The sequence below is a fragment of the Drosophila sulfurigaster genome, chromosome 2R, assembly GCF_023558435.1.
Source record: "Drosophila sulfurigaster albostrigata strain 15112-1811.04 chromosome 2R, ASM2355843v2, whole genome shotgun sequence".
NCBI lineage: Eukaryota > Metazoa > Arthropoda > Insecta > Diptera > Drosophilidae > Drosophila > Drosophila sulfurigaster.
This window is the reverse complement of record NC_084882.1, coordinates 35,053,852-35,078,371: the sequence shown is the minus strand read 5'-3', so window position 1 is coordinate 35,078,371 and position 24,520 is coordinate 35,053,852. Positions and strand designations below refer to the sequence as shown.

General features: G+C 39.0%; 1 protein-coding gene across 2 annotated transcripts; it reads left to right on the top strand.

The window, feature by feature from the left end:
* Window positions 1-15: 15 nt before the first annotated feature.
* Window positions 16-23,705, top strand: LOC133836193 (dedicator of cytokinesis protein 1). Of its 2 annotated transcripts, XM_062266541.1 has the most exons (17): window positions 16-597; window positions 10,971-11,082; window positions 14,744-14,900; window positions 14,957-15,226; window positions 15,292-16,594; window positions 16,657-16,945; window positions 17,004-17,354; window positions 17,415-17,589; window positions 18,969-19,082; window positions 19,804-20,647; window positions 20,705-22,030; window positions 22,101-22,332; window positions 22,395-22,481; window positions 22,663-22,720; window positions 22,781-22,957; window positions 23,013-23,157; window positions 23,219-23,705. In XM_062266541.1, the coding sequence occupies exons 1-17, from the start codon at window positions 552-554 to the stop codon at window positions 23,539-23,541; spliced, it is 6,009 nt and encodes a 2,002-aa protein (XP_062122525.1). In that variant the 5' UTR covers window positions 16-551; the 3' UTR covers window positions 23,542-23,705. The 2 variants fall into 2 exon arrangements, with proteins under 2 accessions (XP_062122525.1, XP_062122526.1); XM_062266542.1 differs by lacking the exon at window positions 18,969-19,082 and having other exon boundaries at window positions 17-597.
* The last annotated feature ends 815 nt before the right edge of the window (window positions 23,706-24,520 follow it).

The following is a 24,520-nucleotide window of genomic DNA, read 5'->3' as shown; positions in this document are numbered from 1 at the left end:
CAATTGGTCACACTCCGTTGGTACAGAAGCCGAGCAACAGTTGAAACGAATGCTTCGCTGCGCGCGCGACGTTCATTCCGCTTAATTAATTAATTGTGAACGAAAGAAACAGCGAAGTGGAAATATGCCCGCTCGAGTGTATGCGTGTGTGCGTGCGGGAGCGTAAGCAGAGATTATAATTATGATGGTGCGCGGCCAACTCCCAAAATGAGAACAAATTAACGACAGCAGCAAAGTGCAAATAACAACAACAAGAGAGCAATTATAAATTGTGCAATAAATTATGTTTATTAAGTGCAAGTCAGAAGAGGAGAATGCAAATGCTGTCGGCAAATTGAAAATTCAACTACGTGTTGCTTGAAATTCGTAAATCGTTTTTAGTATTGTTTTTGTTTTCAATTTCGCGCAACGAGTTCGTTGTGTTTTCTTTTTTATTTCTTTTCGCGCAAACGAAAGTGTATAGAAGTATATGCATGTGTGTGTGTGATTAATAGTGTGTTAGTGTTAGTGGTAAAAGTTAAAAGCAACAACAGTAACAACAACCATTCAAGATGACTGTGTGGAGCGATTGCAATGCTAAGCAGTCATTTGGCATTGGTGAGTCTCTCAATTTAGCAAAAGTTAATTTAAAATCAAAGCGAAAAGCGCAAAACAAATACAAATTCAATGATACGCTGTGGAATGCTTAGCGTGAAACTTGTAAATTATTAGTTAAACAAACATTAGACTAAAAATGTTTAAACAAAGTGCTTAAATTTACTGCCTGCTGCCTTTTCCTAGAAAATCACAACAAGTACTACACGCTGTGTGGGTGCGCTGCGTGTTTCTTTCTCACTTCCAAAAAATATCTTAACAAAAGACAGCAACCAACAACAACAACTGCTGATCTGTTGCGCTCTCTTTGCTCTCTATATTCTTACCTTGCTCTCTCGCACTTGAGACTGCTTTGCTTACATTTTGTGTGACTTTGGATCTCGGTTTCTGGTTCCCCTGCTGCGTTGCTACGGTAACTTTTTGTTGTTGTTGTCGACTGCATCTTTTCTCCCTTGCACTCTCTCGCCGGCCATGTGGTCGCTATGTCAACAAACAGCTTCTTTTTTCTCTCCTTTTTCCTGCACAATGAACGAGCTGTCTGCACGTTAATTTCGTTTTGCTTTCAATCTCATCCTGTTTTACACACAGCCTCTTTCTCTTTTCAACGCAGCCACAAATTATGCGATCTCACAGCCCTCGCCTGTAACCTGTTTTCTATCGTCGCCCTCGTCGTGCTCACTTACACTCGCCTACATAAGTAAATGCATATCCGAGCGAGAACATCTATTTTCCATTGCATTATTCCAGTCTATTCATATTGACAATGACCATGAAATGTTGTTCGACCGATCCCCTCCTCGCTACGTGTGAATTTTTTTATTGTCGACACTTTTGTTTGTTGACCTTTCCACACACAACAGCAATGAATTGTCGTTAGATAGTACACCTGAAATGTGTGTAGCAGGTATAGAAATGTCAATGGGATGGGTAGTCTACTAGTGAGTATTACACCCATCACACTGTCGCAATTCCCTTCCATTCAATGGAAGTTTCATTTGCAATTGCCTTTGGTTTTCCACTCGCAATATTTGCTCTTTATATTTACACGTGTCTGCGCCCTCTCTATGGATGGCAGGGGGGGCATGGTCCGCTGATTTTGGCTGTCGTCGCTGGCCATAAACTTAATCAAATTCTGCGGCGTTTTTGTTGTACGTAATATTAAAACGATATCAAATTAGATTGCAGGCGACATTGAGTTTAGTTTCATTTGTCGCGCTTGTAATGAGAAACCTCCACAGACAAAGGAGATGATACACATATAAACATGTGTGTGTGTGTTGTCAAGAGTATATAGTTGTCTCTTTTAAGTTTAAGGCTGTTTGCCCAACTGATCCTCGCTGCATTTGTTAGCCGTGAAATTCTACTTTTTGGCTTATCAACTCTAGTTTGTTGTTGTCTTATCGCTAGTTTGGGCTTCATAAATACCCTATAAGTAAAAGTTTACATTTAAGAGGGTATTATAATTATTGTCTTTTATACACTTGCTGTTGAGTTTAAAGTAATTACGCTGATAGGGGGTATTTCTTAGTCGGCCACTTACAGTAGCTGCAATAGTTTCTTTGATTATATTTAATTTTGACGCCTGCCTGCGTCTTTTAGCTATTTAAACGCTAAGCAAATACATGTATGTAGATGTGTATATGTATGTGTGTACAATAACTACGACTACTACAGCAACAACAACAATGCAAACGCATTTCGAAATGCGATAAAAATGCGATTCGCTGTCCCACTTTTCGAGTAAATAATAGAAAAATTTCTTAAGCTTTTGTTTGTTTGTCGTTTTTATTTGTCACTTTTGATGCTTTGAAAGGGATCAATTTGAATGCAAAAATGGTGGGGGAAGGCAGATCGCACATTGCTTAGCATATGGCCCCTTGCAGTGCGTAGCGGGAGCACTCACACACAAGCATACACACACACCCGCGCTCGTGCTGTTGCTGTGGCTCACTCATACACGCGCTTTTCGTCTGTCTATTTTGTGAGGATGATTTGTTGTCGTCTTCGTCTAGCTGACAGGCGTTTGCCGTGCTACTCCACTGTACATTGGCTTCAGTTGAGTGTCTGCTGCTTCACCTGCAGTAGTCGACCCCCTCCTTCCCCTGCCCATTCAATTCCCTGCCCACTGTTGCTCCTGTTTACACTTGACTCACCGCTTCTGGCACTACTTTCTTTGCAGTCAGTGCAAGTGAGAGAGAGTCATAGTGAAACTGCTGGCTGTAGAAGCGGGAAAGCCAGTCATGCATTCTACTTCTAAATTTGAATAGCAACTGCAGCAACAACAACAACAACTACAACAACAAAAGCAAACGTAAAACTTAATGAGGCTGTGCATTGAAAAACACAGCCAGAGGAGTTGCCTGAAGGCGAGAGCGGAGTCGGAACGGGTTGAATTGAATTGATGAGTGGCTCTGACTCCGACGAGTTTTGTGGTTTTCTCAATTTAATTAAAATTTTCTTGCTCGTTAATTTTCGTGGTGCATGAAATGCCTCTTTATTTGCATAATTTCAAATGCTTTTCATTTCCCAACCACTACTACTACAACTTGCTCACAGTAACACACATACATACTTCGTTTTGTGTATTGCATGTATTTACAGATTTAGCACTTGACCAAATATCAAGTGACATCTTCTGTTTCTCCTGCTCTTATTCTCGTTCTTGCAGAGCAGCTGCAATTGGTACAACAGCTTTGTCTCCCTCTCCCCTGGAACTCCCCCAGGCTAAACTACTTCACAACCACTTCCATTTAGTTATCTTCCACAATCTGCAGCCAACTTCCCCCATTTGACGACGAGGGCAGCTGTAACGCACTCTCAATCTCGATCCCAATCTCCGCTTTCCATTTTGCAATCCAAATTGAAATTCAATCGTTGCCGTTGTAGATTGCCAATGTCAAAAGATTGTCTCGACTTGTTGTAATCTTGGAAGGCTAAAAAGCAAAAAAGTTCGTTGCTGAAATTGCTTCTAATTAAGCATAAATTGCGTTGTTGTTGCGCTGTGGCGAATTGAGTCTAAGTAGAAAGTAACGGAGCATCGCTTGTGGGGGCGGCCATTGTATTGGTATTGGTATCGGCATCGGCATCGTAATCGACAGGGTGACTCATGCGGCGACCATGGCGGTTGGAACCGGTTTCTATTTACGGCCTCTTCTAGTATTACGTAGCCCTGGGTTAAAGGTGCTAGATGAATCAGGAGCATACGCATCCATTGAGTCACTTGAACATAATATTTTTCGGAATTATTTTTGGATAATTTTAAAAGTATGTTTATAGCGGTCGCTATCCTTGCTCCGCATCTATGAACATTAATTTTTTTGTGCCTCTCTCAAATAGGTCAAGTTTTGGTTTACATTCTCTACGTACTTTTTATGGTTCGCTCCATAATAGTAATAACAAAAAAACTTTGTCGCCAACAGTTCCTTCGCTTTTTAGTTGGGTTTGGTTGTTTTTTGAGTTTATTTTTCGAGTAATTCTTCTAGTGGGTTTTACGAGTGCGGCGCCATTAACTGTAACTGTCAACTGGCCATAAAATCTTATCTACAAATAGGGTTCAGTCTTTTGTCTCTAGGTAAGACAGCGGCCACAAAATATTATGTTTGTTTAATAACTTTTGCAAAACGACAACAACAACGACAAGCGAGACAGAAGGCAGAAGAAACAGTGGGAAGAGGGAATGAGAATTGACTTAGAATTTTCAGTTTCAACACGCCCATAAAAAGCGCGCCCCAAGAGAGCGAGATAGTGCGAGAAGGAGAGAGAGAGAGAGAGGGAGATTCTTATAGTATGTGTATAAATAAGGCATTAGCCAGGCTGCCGAGCTGCGTCTTAACTGTTCAGCCACATTATAATTGACCCTCAAACTTAGCTCACATGTGTGTTCTCCACATATGCGCGTGTGTGTGTATGAGAGCTATACTTACATATGTGTGAGTATTTTTAAGCTATAGATACAGATAGCTTAGCTCACAGCTTAGAACAAAACCGGGCGCTGTAGCAACAAAAGCGTTTTGGAGAACACGCTAACTTAATGCGCCATCGCGAGAACAACAACAGCAACAACAAGAGAACAAACAACAACGACATAGACAACAATAGAATTAGTGATGAGAATCAGGCACAGTGAGGCTGAAAACTTGTGCTACGCTTAACAGAAATATAATTATAGAACTTGATGCAAAAATATGCTATTAATCAAGAAATTCCCAGCCATTTAAATTAATTTATAATTAAATTAGTAATAATTGATAATTTTACAAATGAATTTTAATGGAATTATAGTTTGACATTTTACTATTCAACAGGTTAAATGATTCTAGATTCCTTAAATATTTGTTTGCTACTTTTAGCACTGTTAATTTATAGAACTATTGCATAAATTCTACTTTATTTATATTAGTTCGATCCATTCACAATGCTGAGTGCATTCAGAACTGTTCGACTTTGAAGCAGACGTCATCATTCACACAACATTCACAGCTTGCGTGTGTCGAGCACTTACCTGCATAAGTATTCACGTGTATTCGTTTGTATTCATTTGTATTCGTTTGTATTCATATGCAAGTTTAGTTCGTCAAGCCGCGTGCTATTCAAACCTGAAATTCGAAATGAGACGTCGCTGCTTTCGTTCGGTTCGTCCAGTCACGATCATCTTTATATATATATGTTTATGGATATATATGTACATATGTATATGACTGAGTGTGACAAGATGACGAAGCGTCGTAGTTTTTGCTTGTTGGCAATTTGTTGTTATTTTTATTGCATTGCATTTATTATGCTTGTTTTGTTGTGTTTTGTTTTTTCTCTTTTTTTTGTTGTGTTATTCAAGTTGAGCCTCATTTGCACTTGCACTTGCACTTTGCTCACACACACACACACATACACAGGTAACTACAGAGAGAAAAATGATGATATCTAATCAAGCTGAAGCAATTATAGCTTAAGTACTTTTGGTACTCAATATTTCAAGTGCAGACTTTTTATGGAATTCTAGAAACAATAAAATTTAAAATTTACCATTTTAAGTCATTTATTTCTTAAATTTATAAATGTAACTTAAATATTATCGATTATCTATAATCTTCTTTAATTTTTAAATACACAAAAACCCATTTTAGAATTTAGTAGAATTTTGCTTAAAAGATTTCTTTTTGTGGAATTCTTGAAAAAATAAAATTAAAATTTACCATTTTAAACCACATATTCCTTAAATTCATAAATGTAACTTCATTATTTGCTAAAGTCGATTTAAATATAAAAAAAGCAATTTTAAGTTTGTTTGAATTTTGCTTCAAAGTTTTTTTTTATGGAATTCTTGAAACAATAAAATGGAAATTTACTTTTTTAAACTATATTTTACTTAGGATTATAAATGTAACTTCATTTTTAGCTGATGTTGATTATATATAGTTCACTTTCGTTTTTAAATACACAAAAACAATTTTACATTTTGCTGGAATTTGGCTTTAGCATTTCTTTATGGAATTCTTGAAACAATAAATTTAAAATTACCATTTAAACCATATACTATAAGTGATGATTATCCATAGTGTACATTTTTAAATAAACAAACAAAATTTTAATTTATTTTTGGAATTTTACTTAAAAACAATACAATAAACTTGTGTTTCAAAGTTGTTTCTCTCAGTGTAGCCAAGCACACATCATACACGTGCTTGCTGCTCCAACTGGCGAAGAAGGTGGCAACATCCATTCAGCTGCATCCGCTGCTGCTGCTCCAACGGGAGTCGTCACCACTCCTCCGCAATTTGTCTCGTTAACTGTTGACTGTGGCCAGTCTCTCTGTGTGTGTGTGTGTGTGTTGGCCATAAAGTTGGCTTGGCTACCTGACTTACCTGTGCTCTACCCTTTCTTCGTTCTCGTTCCCGTTCCCGTTCTCGTTCTTTCCCATACCACTGAGCCGTGACTTGGCCTGCTCCCTCGTGATTATTTATAGCCCAGGCTCTTGCATTTCATTATTCACGTTTGTTTCCGTTAGCCGACAAATTCCATTAAGGCTATTCCGATTGGAAGGTCTAGGCGAAACTCTGCTGCTTGTTGCACTATCGCAACTGGAAAAGGAAATGAGTTCAATTTAATGACCTTTTGATTGCCAAATATCCCTCAGCGCAAGGTGTGTTCTCCCCCTCCCCTACACTCCCTCTCTCTACCCCTCCCACCAATCGTTGACTGATTGGCAGCAACACAGAGTCAACAGAGTTGACATCGTCATCGCCAGCGACATGAATCATTCTCCATTTCCCAGTAATTACTTATGTATTGGAGTCTTTTTATATGTATACGTTTGCATAAGAACTTATGTATTTACTGGGCTGGCAATGCATTGCAATAAATAACTGGAAAGAGAGAACAGCAAGCAGAGAAAGTCGTCGATAAAGTAAATGTCGACTGTCGAGTAGAGACTGGAAACTCGATTGATAACGCCTCCTCTTAACTTTTCATACTCTTTTGCAATCGTGTCTCGCATCTATGCTGGGTATGAACATTAAACTTTAGCTTGATTGGGAGAGAAATATATTAATCTTTTAAAACTTTCATTGGTTTTCTTAAGTTATTCTGTTCTTTAAAAGATTCAGAAGTGAAAAATTGACAAATTCGGTGGATTTTTTTTAGGCAATTCTGTTATTTAAATGATTCAGAAGTTCATACTAATTAACTTCATATAACTCATCATAATAACTTCTAGTTAAATGATACAGAGAAATATATTTATCTTTTTTCATAGCAATTCTGTTATTAAAAGTTTCAGAAGTTGAGATAAACTAATAGCTTGCAAAAGTTGTTCAAACATTCAAATTTAGTTTGATAAAAGAGAAATATATTCATTTTTTAAAAATTAAGGGTTTTCTTAAGCAATTTTGTTAGTTAAAAAATTCAGAAATTCATACTAATTAACTTCATAAAGCTCAACATAATAACTTCTAGTTGGGAGAAAAATATATTATTTATCTTTTCACAAATTCATATAACTTTTCAGCAATTCTGTTATTTAAAAGATATATTTATCTTTTGACAATTTCATGGTTTTTTTTTTAAGCAATTCTGTTATCAAAAAGTTTCAGAAGTTCACATAAATTAATAGCTTGCAAAAGTGTTTCAAACATTAAACTTTAGTTTGATTGAATGTATATTTATCTTTTTACAATGTTATTTAAAAGATTCAGAAGTTCACATTTATTAACTTCACATAAACTCAAGATAATAGCTTGCTTGTTTCAAAGTGCGTTTAATAAATGTTTTTTTTTTTTGATTTAAATAGCTTTGATTTCGTATTATTGGCTTACCCACAACGTCATTAAATTCTGCAAATTTCTTTTGCGATTATTTTTGCGGTTGTCCATGGACTTTCCCTTTCCATATTAACACATAGTTATTGCACTTTTATTAGCTCTGTTTCTAGGAAGTCTATAATTAATTTGTTGTTTTGTTTCCTCTCCGCTCCGCTCTCGAAGCCATCAATTTCCTCGTAGTTATAATGCATTCCATAAATGTTGCAAGTCTATAGTAATCTCATTCAATGAGTTTCGACGTGCTCGAGTGCTTCGTTTTTGTGTTGTGTTTGCTATACCCGGCAGCGTCAAGTGGAAGGGGTATTCAATATTAGTGACCACATTTGAACATAAATAAGTTATTTAAGAAACAATTTCATATTGCGTCAAACTGATTTGAGCTATTGCGTCCCTTTTTCTTTTACGTATTTTTAAAGTTTATTATATGTATTTTAATTCATAAATTTATTTAAAAAACAAGTACTATGATGAACAGGTTATAGATAGAGTTAAGAGTAATTGAAAACTAATCATTAACAGTAGAGGTGGAGAACTATCGATAGTCTGCGCCATAGATAGTGATTGATAGTTTCCATAAACTATCAACTATCGCCGATAGCAAGGAAAATCTATCGTCGATAGCTGTCGATAGTGCAGTAAAAGAATATAATTTAATTAGTTTTTAAAATAATCCATATTTGTTTAAAGCATAAGAGTATGAAATTGGTTTTCCAATCTTTATCTAAAAATAATAAATAATTATTATTCAAATAATAAGAATTTGTATTTTTTAGGTTTACCTTAACTGCTATTTATATATTTATTTCAACCAATAATTTTGTACGCCTATTTGAAATGATTTGTCCTGCTTTGCTGACCCTCTTTGACTCTACGGACGATGCGGGTATACAAAGAAATTTGATAAAATATCGACCACTATCGACGATAGCGATTGTCCACTATCGAGAGTGCGCGTCGCTATCGAGAGCGTGTCGATAGTGGATAGTCCCGATAGTGCCATCGATAGTTCTCCACCTCTAGTTAACAGGTAGCTGATAGTCGAATTCTTTTTACACTGTAGCTTTCTAACTCGTTGTTGTTGTTGGTTTACAATTGACCCACTCGGAGCGGGCTTAACTTTCCATGCAATTGGGCAGATCCAGAAAATCTCACACAAACTGCGAGAAAAATAAATAAATAATACCTTTTGCAAATTGCTGCTACTCATTGTGTCGTTGTCGTTGCTGTTGTTGTTGGTCTGTGGAGGTCGTTCTCGCTGGTTGTTGTTATGCTTGCTCATCGCACAACGGTCATTGGACCGGGACGGTGGCAAGTGACGCCGCCATCACCACAGCCACAGCAGCAGCCACAACCACCCGGGGCGTGCCACGCGAAGGCAGCGGCTCCTCTTTATTATTGTCGTTGCTGTTGCGTCTGCTTTTGGCGTCGCCTGCAGCTGTGTGCCACAATTGTATCTACACTATACACACACACACATACACAGAGACAACTTATATTTACTATAGTTGTGTTTGTGGCTTTCATTATCGGGCGAGGAAGTGACGACGATGTCGCCAGCGGCTGCAACTCAAGCGTCTGTTATGTGCTCAAGCTTTGTGACAATCCTCGTCGAGAGACGCCACAAACACTATCTACTTCTCTCTGTCGCATTTCCATTTCCATTTCTCGACTTGACGCGATCGAAATGCGTCATTTACATAGCTAGAACCTTATCGGAACTGAGTCTCGCACTATAGGAAGTGAGCGGTTAGATAAATCTCACGTAGTGCACTGCAAGAAAAATGACAAGCTTAGCAAGTAAGAAAGCTACGGTCGAGTGACCGTAGATACCCACAAAACAGAGCGGTATTAATTTAAAAATATTCCAAATTAATATACCGCAAAAATACTACAAATATTCTGAATGTTAAATATAGTATATTGATGATAACCGCTACACATATGTATGTATGGTAGAAGGTTATTATAACTTAGCTGCTGGCTGGCAATCTGGTATATTTTGCATATACCATAAAGCGCAAAATATACCAACTAAATTAGTTAGTTGATTTTTCAGACAATCTTGTTTATTTTGCATTCTATTGTATATTATGAATGCTTTGGCTGGCAATCTGGTATATTTTGAATTAAATGATATTTTTAATGCAGTGAATGAAGCAAAATTTAGCATAAAGTGCAAAATATACCAACTTAGCTTTGGTTTACAATATATTTTGCATTTATTTGCATAGCATATTTTGAATATAGTGAAAATATACCATAGAGTGCAAGATATACCAACTATCTTAGTTACTTTGGCTGACATATGGTATATTTTGCCTCTATTTTATACTTTCAAAGTAATGAAAGTATACCAAAGGATGCAAAATATACCAACTGCTATGGTATTTTTACTACATTGAAATCTACTAGCTAGCATAAATATACCAACTAACTTAGATTGTTACTTTTATTAAGAATCTGGTATATTTTTCAGATATAGTAAAAGTATGCCATAGAGTGCAAAATATAACAACTAACTTAGTTTCTTTGGCTCTATGGTATATTTTGAATGTAGTTGCGGGTATTCAAAATAAAGAGATGAATTTCAAGAGAGAGAACTAAATGGGAGTTATACTTTTTTATATATTTCGAAATATCAATAGTTTAATTTCAAGTTTTGCAATGTTGTTTCAAGTTTTTTATTCGCATAGCATGCGCATCATTTTGTTTTTTCACTCTGTGCCCCCAAACATCATCATTAGTCATATCTGCGCCAATGCCAAATGCTTTAATCCCCATCCGCTAGCTGCCACCAGAGAGTATCATCAGTATGTGTAGACAACCCTAGTTTCCGATGTGGTTTTCGCTCACTAATTGATAACCCTCACCCCAAAAAACAAAATGTTAGATGAGCTAGATTCACCTAGCTTGCGGATTTTGCACTAACTCAGCTCGGCTCAGTTTCGTTTCATTGCTGAGCCGCGGCAGGTGATGCAAATAAATCTCATTTACATTTAGATTCACTTTATTTTGATTTAATATTTAATCGAGCATTTCCTTTCCTCTCTCTACGATTTACAGCCAAATGCAATTTTGATCAGGACACGAAGCCACATCGCCTCAACTTGGATGTCGGCGACGCTCTCATCATACTCAAAGAGACCACACATTGGTACTACGGCTACAAACAAAAGTGAGTATACCGACCGATTAATTATGCAAATCACTTTTTTAATCTCCCCATCTTATCTACGATTTTCATTTTGGCTTTCACTCGAACGTAGTCTCTCGTTTTCCTATGAAATATTCCCACTCGAGAGAGTCATCAAAAAGAAACACTGCAAATAATTAGAAATTTAGTCAAATAATACACGATATGCAGATTAAAGACAATCACATTGACGCCCACACACCTGCGACAATCAAGTTGATTAAGCTCTCAGACAGACAAACTAATGGGACGGAAATAAATGAGAACATCGCAGAGAAGATGGACCATAAAATACTCTAGGAAATTGAAAGAAAGTATTTATGGGTAATTTTATGTACGAGAAACTTTATTATTTTGAGTATAGCTCTAGATTAGCACTTTAATAAGAGCTAAGAATGATTTTGCAAATGTTTTTTTGTACGCAAACTAAAAAATTATCAAATTTATAAACTTTATCGTAAAACAGAATAAGTTTCTAAAAGAAATCTTAGAGCTTTAAGAGTAATCTTTACTTATTTTTAAAACTGTTTCAGTTTATGATTTTGTTCACTGAAAATAGTTTAGCCTAAGAATTACACATATGTAGTTAGTTTTCCCTAAAGGTTCAGGAATTAAAACTTACAATTTGTTTAGCTATAATATTCTATTATATTGTATTCCATTCGATTATATTCTACTCTCTTCTATTCTATATATACAGTTTTCTTCGGAATTTTTAGATTACTCAGTTTATTCACTTGAAGGAAATCGGTCTGTCGACTTTTATAGGGTTTAAAAGTAAACTCTTTAAGAAAGAAATTTCACCTTTGACAGTTGTAGCTATCCGCTTTGCACTCCCACTTTTACAGGGTATTTGCGTGGGCTGATAAAGATCTCATCTACTTTCCATTTCTGCACACATTCTTCCACTTCCACTTTGGCACTTTTGTATACATGATTGTATCAGCGCTTTTCTCAGTTGAATCTCGCTTTTCAACAAGAACTGCAGACAACGGAAATGCTCTAGAATCGAGTTCAGTTGAGTTGAGATGCATAAATCAGGTAACCAGCTGTTGGCCACGTTGTTATTTGTTATTGTTTACACGATCGCACAGCTTGTTAGAATCTGTGCCATGTTTCCCAATACTTAACATGCAATCTGTAGTTAACCCTTTCCCTCATTTTCATCATCTCTCTCTGCAGATGCGGCCATGTGGCCGGAAAATAAGTAGAAGAGAAAAAATGATATCTCGATATGGTGGCAGACTGACCCTTTTGCTTTTTGGAGAGGGGTTTACTTTAAATTTATCTATCGATGTTTGTGTCTTGAAGGCGCGTCTTATCTTTTTGCCCGAGCATAACAACAACGCGATTCACAGATACAGTAGCCACAATGCAGCGTAGAACGTTGAACAAACAACAATCGTATCGCGATTGGCTAACTGACCTTTTCTTCATCACTTGCTGACCCATAGAACATGTTGAAAATAAATAAATAAAAAGAAAGAGTCAAGATTAGATCAAGTTCGAGACGATTGTTTGCTGTCCATTTGCTAATGCTGGGGCACACTGTAGTTTATACATTCAACAATTTATTGCTGCTGGCGATAAAAATGTGAGTGTGATGATGAGTAGAATACTATAAAGAGTGTGTGTGTGAGAGTGTGAGGCATTTAAAAAGAAATTCAATGCGTCGTGATAACCTTTCGTATTTGCTTTTGTTTCGGCCTCCCATTTTGTTTATTTATTGAAAAGAATATCAATTTTAATTGCGCATTTTCTCACGATTTTCCAACGATAAGCAACTCCAATTCCTTGGCTTGTTTGTTCTCCATCTAATTCGATGTGATTCGAATCAATTTCGGATATTGAAGGTCAGTTGGGAGTCGCCTTCTACCTGCCCCAAGTTCATTGGAATTATTTGTCACTTTAAAGAGATTGATCTTCAGGGATGGATGGGGAGGAAAAGGAGGAGTTAACTGTCTACTGATTGATAGTTCTTGAATAATGAATGAATGCGTCTCTATGCGACAACTACTCAACTTGTGTTGGTTGATTGTTGCCTCGCAGTCAATTAATGCGGCCACCCCCGCATGTCAAGTTTTGAATTGAGCCAAATTAAAGCATTCCATTTCATTTGCGAGTGTCACACTTTGCGCGCACTTCCTCAGCGCCCTCCTCCCTCTCTGTCTCTCCCTCTGACCCCTCTTTATCTTCTTCCCTACAAGCATTGCCTCAACCCCAGTTCCAGAGCAGGCCCTGCCCCAACGACAGTTCGAAGCTTCAGCGACGAGTCGAGTTGAGTCGAGGGTTGGGTTGAGTAATTCATCAGCGGCGACGATGAATTGTGTCACGCTGCAGTTATAAGCATATATCGTGCATAACTCATATATAAAACTACATAGATATGTCAACATATGTTAAGTGCGAGGGTTGCTCTTGAAGTTGTAGTACATTAAAAACTGATTTTAGGTTTCTTTCTTTATTCTACTAGCTGAATAATGTCAGATATTTTCCTAATATTTAATATTTCAAAGTAATTTTTATGTTCTGAGATCTTCTGCTGAGTAATATGCAAAATAATAGTAATGTTTAACCTTTAAATAGTAATGTTTTGTAGTAATATTCCAATTTTAGCAAAATTATAAAACATTTTCTATGAACAATTTCAGTAATTTATAGTTTCTCTTTTTCTTTAATGATTAAAATGTGGCCTTAAATATTCAAAATGTAATAGTAATATTTATTAGTAAAATTCCAATTTTATTTCAATGATTAAATTGAATTTTTTATGATTAATTAGTTTAGAAGTTCTCAATGAATCAATGATTAAAGCGTAACCTTAGATATTCAAAATGTAATAGTAATATTTATTAGTAATATTAAATTTTTAATACAATGGTTAAATATTTTCTATGATTAAATTGAATTTTTAATGATTAATTAGTTTAGAGGTTCTCTCTGATGATTTGTTCTTCAATGATTATTATTAGTAGTATTATTTTGTTGTGAAATTAAAATTTTCATACAACAAAATATTTTCTAGCAATAAATTGAATATTTAAAAAATTATTAGTTTAGAGGTTCTCTCTAAAAATTCTTCGATCATTAAATTTAAACCTTTAATACAAAAATTAAAGATAGTGTTTACATTTAAAAAGTAAAACTATGTTGTAAAGGTATTACTTTTGAATAATGCGGATTATCTACTTAAGAAAATAAAATAAATTTTGTATTTAGAGATTCTGACTGATGATTCCTTCTTCAATGATAAAGTGAAACCTTTTGTAAAAAGATGAAAGATTTTGTTGATATTTGAAAAATAAAACTAAACTATTTACGTATTGCTTTTGAATAATATGAATTATCTGCTTAAAAAATAAAATAAAATTGTAAAGAAAGATCCTCTAAATTATGGCATTTGTTTGATTTATTGTTTCCTTACCCAACTTGCTTTCCTTTTCATTCCTTTAACATACTTTCCTTTGTTGAACCCCTAGAACTGCCCTCGTTTCTATATCCACAATTATCAATGTATGTCTTTTTGTTGGTTTTGCCAGCATTTGTGCCATATGCAGGCCACATTTTAATATGCTTATATGTGTATTTGGTTGGTTGTCTTTTTATTTATTTATTGTTGTCTCGTTGCGTTTCCGTTTTGCAGGGCGAAGGAAACACGCGGCATCTTTCCCAAGAGCTATGTGCATCTGTGTGAATACAGCATTGTGAATGGGGAGTATTGCATACAGCGAACCGATATCGTCGAGGAGATCACAAAAGTGATGCTCGAGTGGGGCGGAATTGCCAAAAATTACTTTCTGGTAAGCTCATCTTGAAACTTAAATATCCAACGAAACTAATTTTATGTTTTTTGCAGAGCACAAATCCAAACTTTCAGAAGATACGACGCAAGATGAATGAGCTGAGCATCAATCGAACAGCGTTGATCTCGGGAAATCTTCCGCTCGACGAGATGCGCAAGGTGAAGCTGCAGGCGACGGCACAAATTGACACCGGCAATCGGTTGCTCGGTCTCGATATGGTTGTGAGGGACGAAAGTGGCGATATACTGGACACAAATGCCATCTGCACTACGGAGTTGTATGAGAATCACATGAATGCAGTGCAACGCATTGAGAAGGCAAATGTAAGCAAGGAATAATCAAATTATGTTAAATTGCTTTTCGAATAATCGATTTATATCTCGAACAGCGTCTGTCAAGTGATCGCGACTCGCTGCGTGGCCACAACAAATACTCGCACAACATACTGCTGCATGTGAATGCGTTTGTGTGCAAGTTCCAAGAGGATTCGGACCTGCTCTTCACGCTCTTCGATGGCGAGACACACAAACCCATCAGCGAGAACTATGTGGTGAAATGGTCACGCACCGGCATCGCCCGTGATGTTGATCAGTTCGATAATATTCGCGTGCTGTTCACCGATCTCAGCCGCAGTGATCTGAGCATCTCGAAGATGTATCTGGTGTGCTATGCCATACGCATTGGCACCATGGAGGTGAAGGATTCGACAGACTCTAAGCGCACCAGCATGAGTATTGCCAACAGTGTGCTGACAGCTGCCAGTCGCAAGCATTCGCAGTTGTCTGTGAACTCGAATGGCTCCTCAAGCAGCACTGGAGAGTACATTATGCGACGTCCTTTTGGGGTGGCCTGCAAGGATCTGACGCCCATCATCAGCAAGCCGGAGGACTTTCGCGGCAACCTCGACTTGCCGTTCATTATGTGCGAAAAGGACACTTTGGATGGCACGCTGCGCAAGCTGATTGCCAACAAGGATATTGGCAAAATTGAATCAAAGATGGCAGTCACCTTTGAAGTGCTGCGTGGCGACATTAAACAGATCAAGGAGGACTTTCCACGGCTGGTGCACACCAATGTGCCCGTGGCACGCAAGATGGGCTTCCCCGAAGTCATCTTGCCCGGCGATGTGCGCAACGATCTCTATTTAACTATATGCAGCGGCGAGTTTGCACGCATTGCCAAGACATCGGAGAAGAATGTCGAGGTCACAGTCTGCGTGGCCAACGAGCAGGGTCAACTGGTGCCTGGCGTGATGAGCATTGGCGCCGGGCATCCGCCCATCGATGAGTACAAATCGGTAGTTTACTATCACGACGACAAGCCCAAGTGGCAGGAGACGTTTAAGATTCATGTACCCATCGAGGAGTTCAAGCAATGCCATCTGCGCTTTACGCTCAAGCATCGCAGCAGCAACGAGCAAAAGGATCGCTCCGAGAAGCCTTTTGGCCTCGCCTATGTGCGTCTTATGCAGTCGAATGGCACTACAATACCCCAGGGACAGCATGTGCTCGCCGTCTATAAGATTGATCACAAGAAATACGACAAAACCGTGGCCAATTGCTACATGGAACTGCCGGCGACAACAGCTGAGCTGCAGGGCACCAAACCATCGGTTGGCGGACTGAGTCTGCTGCCCAAGGATCAGCTCAGCATCTGCGTCAATCTGTGCAGCACAAAGCTGACACAGAGCGGTAAGCATGATCACATAATATACTTTGTGAATGATTTATTTATGAGACTATATCTTTTCTAGTGAGTCTGCTGGGTTTGCTTCATTGGTCGGCGCACAAGGAGCGGCTGGAGCAGTCTCTGAATGCCTTGTCGGATGTGCCAGGCGAGGAGGTGGTCAAATTTCTGCAGGACATACTCGATGCTCTGTTCAACATACTCGTGGAGAATGAAGAGCCCGAGAAATACGATCAGCTGGTCTTCATGAGCATCATTCATCTGATTGAAACGGTGTCCGATCTGAAGTATCAACACTTTCTCACCGTGCTCGATGTCTACATTAACGAAAGCTTCTCCGCTACCTTGGCTTACACGTAAGTTAATCTTGAGGATTACAAGCTGTCAATCGTTGTTAATTTATGTATTCTACAGTAAACTTATGGATGTGCTGATGCGGAATATACGAGATGCTATTACGCCGTGCGAAAAGTCTGCCGATGGCATTGAACTAGAGGAAAGTCCCGCTGTGCGCCGCCTCTACAAGACAACACGTTATTTGCACTACGTGATGAAGTTTGTTATCCGATCTCGCGTGTTATATGCGGCCATGAATTGCAATGCGGATTACGTGGACTTTGCTACGCGTTTGCAGGAGCTGCTCAAAATGTTCGTCGACATGATTGGATGTCCCAGCAATCTGCTAAAGTCCGAAGGTGCCTTGCTCAAGAATCTGCACACCGTGGCCACGGATTTGATGGAGGTTTTCGATGAAGTGCATCTCAGGTGCGTTTCCATTTTGATTTTTAAATTCAACTTGTAGTAATAATAAATTTGTACTTGCAGCATTTCGATTGTGGAGATACTGGAAAAGTTCCCGAAACGTCGTCTGACGCAATCAAAGATGGGCTGCATCAAGGACTTTGTGGAGACGAAGCTGTTCAGCTCTCCGAAATGCCGTGCCATATTGTTGCCGGTATTCTGCAAGCACATCAAGGATCATCTTCAGAGCAACGATGAGGTATGTGAAAGTTCAGTTAATTACACTTTGCTTGTGCCACTAATAATTGATTCATTGGCAATTGCATTCTGTTTATAATCTAAAATTGCATCGTTTCAATTCTGTGTTTAATGATACAAACTCGAATCAAGTCTTGTGGAATGCACCAAACAAGACAGCAAAATTAAAACATAACTCCGACACATGTTCAAGCTTAAAAGTAACTAATTCTCAATACAACACAGCGAACTCTAATTAAATAAATCAAAACAAATTTTAACATTCAAAATCACCAATTATACTTACATAATTACCAAACGCTTTAAATATGAAAAGCGCTTTCCATTTTGACCGAAAATTGCGACATCAACTTGGCATGTGAAGTGTCTTAATTTTGCTCAGTTTCCAGAAGATCGAAGAGAACCGCAAACTCATCGACAACTATCGATAGTATTTTCATAACTATCGCCTGCGTTGCTTCGATAATTTGCAACTCTTCGATCAAGATTTATTTTATGTATTTTGTAGTTCTTGCGAGAAACTTTTAGTTAGTCTTAAGCATGCTGCGTCTGCGTTTTAGAGACTCTATTTTTTTTTTTTTGGAAAACACTGCAACTAATTGGAATGCATTTATTATTGTTTATTTGTCTTGTGTCTGTAATTTGTTGTATTATTTTTAATTGTCAATGTCCTAGACTTAAGCACTCTGTACACCACACACACACACACATATAATTTATGTTATCTAGTTTAAGAGTATACAATTACTACATAGTACGCTATATATGTATGTATATCTATGTGTTTTGTTAGACTGTTTAGTTAGCGATCGATTGATCCTCATCGTCGATAAGTGTTTATATAGTACGTCTGGGTTTGCCGTTAGTTAGTTGAGCGTGTTGATTTAGTATGTATACAAACTCTGTAATCAATGTTTATATCGCAATTGCATAAATTGGCAATTCATCGAAAGCACACATTCAAGCACATCAAAAAGCTCATTAAAGCTCACAATCCAATCTCAATCAACCCCCCACCACTCACCCCAATGTATCTGACCAACTGGTGTTCTAGTTTGTCGTACAAAATATGCATACATATCTCTCTCAATCAAGTAAATAAGCACTACGCACACAATCCACACAACAGGCACAGTATATAATGCGAATGTATATGTATGTACACCTGGAACGTCCACCTCTCTCTCTCTCTCTTACTCTCTTTCTATCTCTCTTTCTGTCACACCTCATTTGTCTGTAATAAGTACATACTTCTTAATACGTACTGGTTGAATTCTCATGATCGAACTAAATGTTATCCCAATGTTTTTCCAACTATAAAACCCACCGTGGGGCCCACACACGCTATCATAATTGTGTTATATACTACTATATGAATAGGGCGACTCGAAAACCGATATCTGGCAGCAAGAAAAGAATCTTTCGAAAGCCGCCAAAGTGCTCGGACAAGCAAAATCCTACCTGCACACACGTGAAACGACCGCCAATAAAAAGGTAAAACAAAACAAAACGAAATCGATCTCGATCTCGATAGAACTTTTACACCAATCAATCAATCACAGATCAATCAGGCCTATGTAACGCACGTCCAAAGCGAAGCAGTTTACTTTAATTATTTATAGTTTTTGTAAGCTTAAGTTATGTTTTTTTATTTGCCATTTTGCACTTGCCGGTGATTTGTGCACTTTTAACGCTCAAAATGGCTTTTAATTTTAAGCTTTGCTGCGCCAATTGCAATCATTTCACAGAGCTGTAGAAAGCTGACTGCTAGAGCATACAATTTCTAACCTCTTCAGGAAAGCTGACTGCTACAGCAAAAAAGACGCAACTTGCTGCTGACAAGCTGACTGCTACGTCACACAAGACGCAGCTTGCTGTTGCTAAGCTGACTGCTATAGCCCACAAAATGCAACTTGCTGTTGGCCTATAACAAGCTGACTGCTACAGCACTCCAAACTGATCGCAATTGGCAGGCGCCAAATTTGTTAATGTTACTTGCGCAGCCTCCTTGCAATGTTCAATGTGTTTTTGCCCCGATTTGCAAACGTTTTTTGTGTTATTTCAACTAATTTAAACATTAATTTAATCAATTTAATTATTGTTAGCTACTAGGTTGCCAGCAGACACCTGAAAGGATAATAAATTAATGCTAGCATAAATATTTTGCCCGCTTTACAATGCGAACTTCACTAATTTCCTTTAATTTTGCTGCTAGATTGCCGAGTGCATCAACATTATGAACAACATCCTCAAGCTGCTCTATCGCTCCGATGTGGGACCCACGCACAACGATGTGCGAGACATTATGATCATCCTGCTGCGGCAGGTGATGAAGGCGGCGCATGCTCTAGATCGGGATACAGGCGTCGTGGGTCAGTTTATAGCCATCATGCTGGGCATATTGCAGCGCATGGATGCCCAGCACTACAAATACTTCGTCAACGATCTGCATCAGCAGGGCGAGCTCAAGGACTTTATTATCGAAATCCTCTTGGTGTTTGAGGAGCTCGTTTCACCGCATCAGAAGGCTGTGTTTCCACGCGACTGGATGGACATGATCATGCATCAGAATACCGTTATACTGGGTGCACTGCAGCAGCTGAGCATGGTCATCACTGACTACTTCCTCTGTCCGGTGTTTGACAAACAGATCTGGTCGAATTTCTTCCAGTGCTCGATTGCTTTCCTGGTGCAATCGCCGCTGCAGTTGAACGACTTCAATGACAACAAGCGGCAGATAGTGTTTGCTCGCTATCGGGATATACGCAAGGACACCGCCAAGGAAATACGCAAGATGTGGTTCCAGCTGGGCAAGCACAAGCCCAAGTTTGTGCCTCAGTTGGTGGAGCCCATACTGGAAATGAGCATGATACCCGAAACGGAGTTAAGACGTGAAACGATTCCCATCTTCTTTGACATGATGCAGTGCGAGTATTATAGCTCCCGGCTGGAGCTGGAGAGCTATGGCGACACCAAGCACAATAACGCCCATCACAAGGGCAACTTTAGCGAGTTTAAGACGGCCATGATCGAGAAGCTGGACATACTCATTGGAGCAGGTAAGTTAAGACAGCAGTAATTTCCTTAAAAGTTTGCTAATTTGTTGCTATTTCCAGGCAAAGGTGATCAGGAGTACAAAGAGTTGTTCCAGAAGATCATGCTGGAGTATTGCGCCGCACACAATACGCTTAATGTGGATGGCACTAGCTTTGTGGCCATGGTGACGAAGCTGATGGACAAACTGCTCGAGTATCGCTGCATCATTCAGGATGAGAGCAAGGAGAATCGCATGGCCTGCACTTTCTCGCTGCTGCAGTTCTACTCCGAGGTGGATCTCAAGGAAATGTACATACGCTACGTCTACAAACTGTGCGCTCTGCACATGGAATTCGAGAACTACACAGAGGCAGCATTCACGCTCAAGCTGCACACGGAATTGTTGCGATGGAATGATACGGAATTGTCGCCACAGTTGCGCAGTTATCGTCACAGCAACTGTCGCACGCACCGGGAGCTGAAGGAGGCGCTCTACTTTGAGATCATGGACTACTTTGACAAGGGCAAGCAATGGGAATGTGCCATCGATATGTGCAAGGTGCTCGCCCAGCAGTACGAAGAGGAGATCTATGACTACATTAAGCTGGCAGAGTTGTTGAAGCGCATGGCGCAGTTCTTTGAAAAGATCCTCAAGGAGTTGCGACACACTTCCGAATACTTTAGAGTCTGTTTCTATGGCTGCGGATTTCCACGCCTGCTGCAGAACAAAGTCTACATTTTCCGCGGTAAGGAATACGAGCGTCTCAGCGACTTTTGCTCCCGCATGCTGGTGCAGCATCCGCAGGCGGAGCTCATGCAAACGCTGGAGGCACCAGGCGAGGATATAACGCATGGCGATGGGCAGTTCATACAAGTCAACAAGGTAGAGCCCATCATGGATGCCGCATTCTCTAAATTCAACGAGAAGATCATCTCGAACGAGATCGTCAAGTACTTCACTTCGAACAATGTGCAAAAGTTTCAATTCTCGCGACCATTCCGCGACAGCACCGGTGGCGGTGGCATGGATGATGTGAGAAACCTTTGGTTGGAGCGCACCGAGCTCATCACGCAGTTCCCACTGCCGGGCATCTTGCGCTGGTTCCCCGTTGTGGATGCGCATACTTTCAAGATATCGCCACTCGAGCATGCTGTGGAGATCATGAAGGAGACCAACAAGGACATTCGACAGCTGGTCATATTGCATCAGAGCGACGAGAGTCTGACCATTAATCAGCTGACCATGAAACTTAATGGCATTGTCGATCCCGCTGTTATGGGCGGCTTTGCTAAGTACGAGGAAGCTTTTCTCACCGAGGAGTATGTGGAGCAGCATCCCGATGACAAGGAACTGGTCGAGGAGCTCAAGGAATTGATTGCTTTGCAGATACCACTGCTGAAAATTGGTAAGGCTCACTTTGGAAATTGATTTATTATGGATTATCTCATAATACTATATTTTGATTTCTTCCTTAGCAATTCGCCTGCATAGACAGAAAGCGCCTGATAGCTTGAAGGCACTGCACGATCATTTGGAAGGCTGCTTTGCAGACATGCAACAGCACGTGGAGTCACGCTACGGTCGCAAGACCTGTGACTTGAAGATTGAACGCGATTCGGTGATCATGCGACGCACAAACTCCTTTTTGCCGGCGCTCTTCGACAGCGGCAACAATCGACTGTCGGAGACCAGCATGGGATCCTCCGAGTAAGCTACGATTTTGTTTACTTTATGTACTCTATTTACTAAGTCTTTTTTTGCCATTGCAGCAGCGGTCTGTCGAAGTCCACGTTTCTACCGCGTCCGCCTACAAACTCCATCAAGTCCACGTTGGCGAGCTTAAGCTTCAATACCAAGTGAGTTGACATTTACTTTTGATTCTTCCTTTCGTCTTCAAGTAACAAATCTGTCTTCCTTTTTGCTACTTGCTCTTTTTTTAGTTTAAGATTTTAATTTGTTAATCGATTATTATTTCTTATGGTTTATTTTTTACTTTATTTTTAATTTATTGCTTTATTTACTTTCGCTCTTGCGCAGCACCAAAGGCACCAAGCACAAGGACAAAACGCCCGCTAAGCGACGTTCCATGAAGCAGGTAAAACCAATTGCTAACTCTTTAATTGATCTTCAGCTAAATTATATTTTATATTTTCAGCCTCGCGACGCCTTGAGTTTGCCTGTGACTAACAGCCAATGGTACACGCCTCCTTTGACCACCATCACCTCGACTCCAGAGAAGGAAATTAATACCTCCATCAATTCGCTGGCCAGTGCTTCGAACACCTCATTGAGTGGACCTAAAACACCCGATCCGCGTGTGCTAACCGAGGAGGTAGGATTGATATATCAAACATTGCTGAGCTTCTTTTAATACTACGATTTTACAGCTGACACCCAAGCGGCCGCTGCGTTCGGAGAAGGAAAAAGAACGCCGTTTATCGAGGCCAGCGAGCATTGCCACGCCCACGGCCAGCATCAAGACATTTGCGGACACGCGCTCCCTCTCCGAGAGCAGCAATCGCAACTCAGTTGGTAAGTGCAAAGGAGAAAGCTTTTATATTCGCTTATTAATACAAATATTTCGTCACTCTAGAAACGACCGATTCTACTTCAGAGGAGGACATTCGACCACCGCCGTTGCCTGCCAAGACACGCGACTCGACGGACTTTAGCAGCCTGTCGCATAGTTTGGACTGGAATCCAAGTAACTACACAATGTTGAATGTGCTGAGCAGCAATACGAGCACGACCAGCAGCAGCATCAGCACCACAACGCTGACAAAGACCAGTATTACAAACACCACGTACGAGTATTTGGAGGCCACGAACTTTAGCGTGCAGACACCAGATGCCAACAAACCGCGTCCGCCAACGCCGCCGCCGAAGCCATCGCGGCACAGCAAACACATTCCATGAGCGAAGGACGAAAAGGAACAGCAGGAGCAGCTGCTGCTGCCATATAAATGAAACAGAAACGAAACAAAACTTAATTGTTGTCGAGTGCCAAATATTCCCTGTTACTACATATATAGCACTAATCAAAGTGAGATATCATGCACAACAAACACAATCAAACAAAACACACACACACAACATTTGCCTCACATGACCGACTACCAAATAGATAAACGGCATCAGTGTCTTAACAAATCAAAAAACGATCGCAATAGATGTGTAAGCACTAACGAAAAGCTGACGAAATCTATGTAAATCTTAAATGTTTATTCAAATTGTGTTACAATGTTTAAATAAGTTGAAATGATATTATGTTGAACATGTCGTCATTTTCGTTTTAGTTCATAAACAATACACTAATTATAATACTAATTACTATATACATTTATTATATGTAAATCAATTCGATATACTCTTATACGCACTCTTATACGTCTTGTCTTCCGCAAGTCTCTTTGTATTATGCAATTTATTAACTATTAAGTACGTTTCTTATGCAAACAAGTGCCACAAATTACAACAAAACAAAAAACAAGAAATGTTTAAGCACAAATTTGAAAGTCAATTACAATACGCAACAAAAACAATCTTAAAAATTAGCCAAATTTTTAATGAAATGATCGAGAAAAACTATATTTACACACACACAAATTTTTGTACTAACATTTACGACAATTAGCCATAAAAGTTTAGCATTAATTGAAAGTACATTTAAACGTTGAACAAATAATCTTTTACATTTTGTTATACATTTGTATGTGCATATACATAAATCGTATGTATATTTTGTCTAAACAACCTTTATGTAATTACGTAATTTGCGATCTGTGTATCGGCCAAAGATTAAGCAATAATAAAGTACAATTAAGCCCAATAAATATATGAGTTAATCCTTTAATTATTGGGGAATCCTTTGGAAAGTTTGTAACACACTCAAATA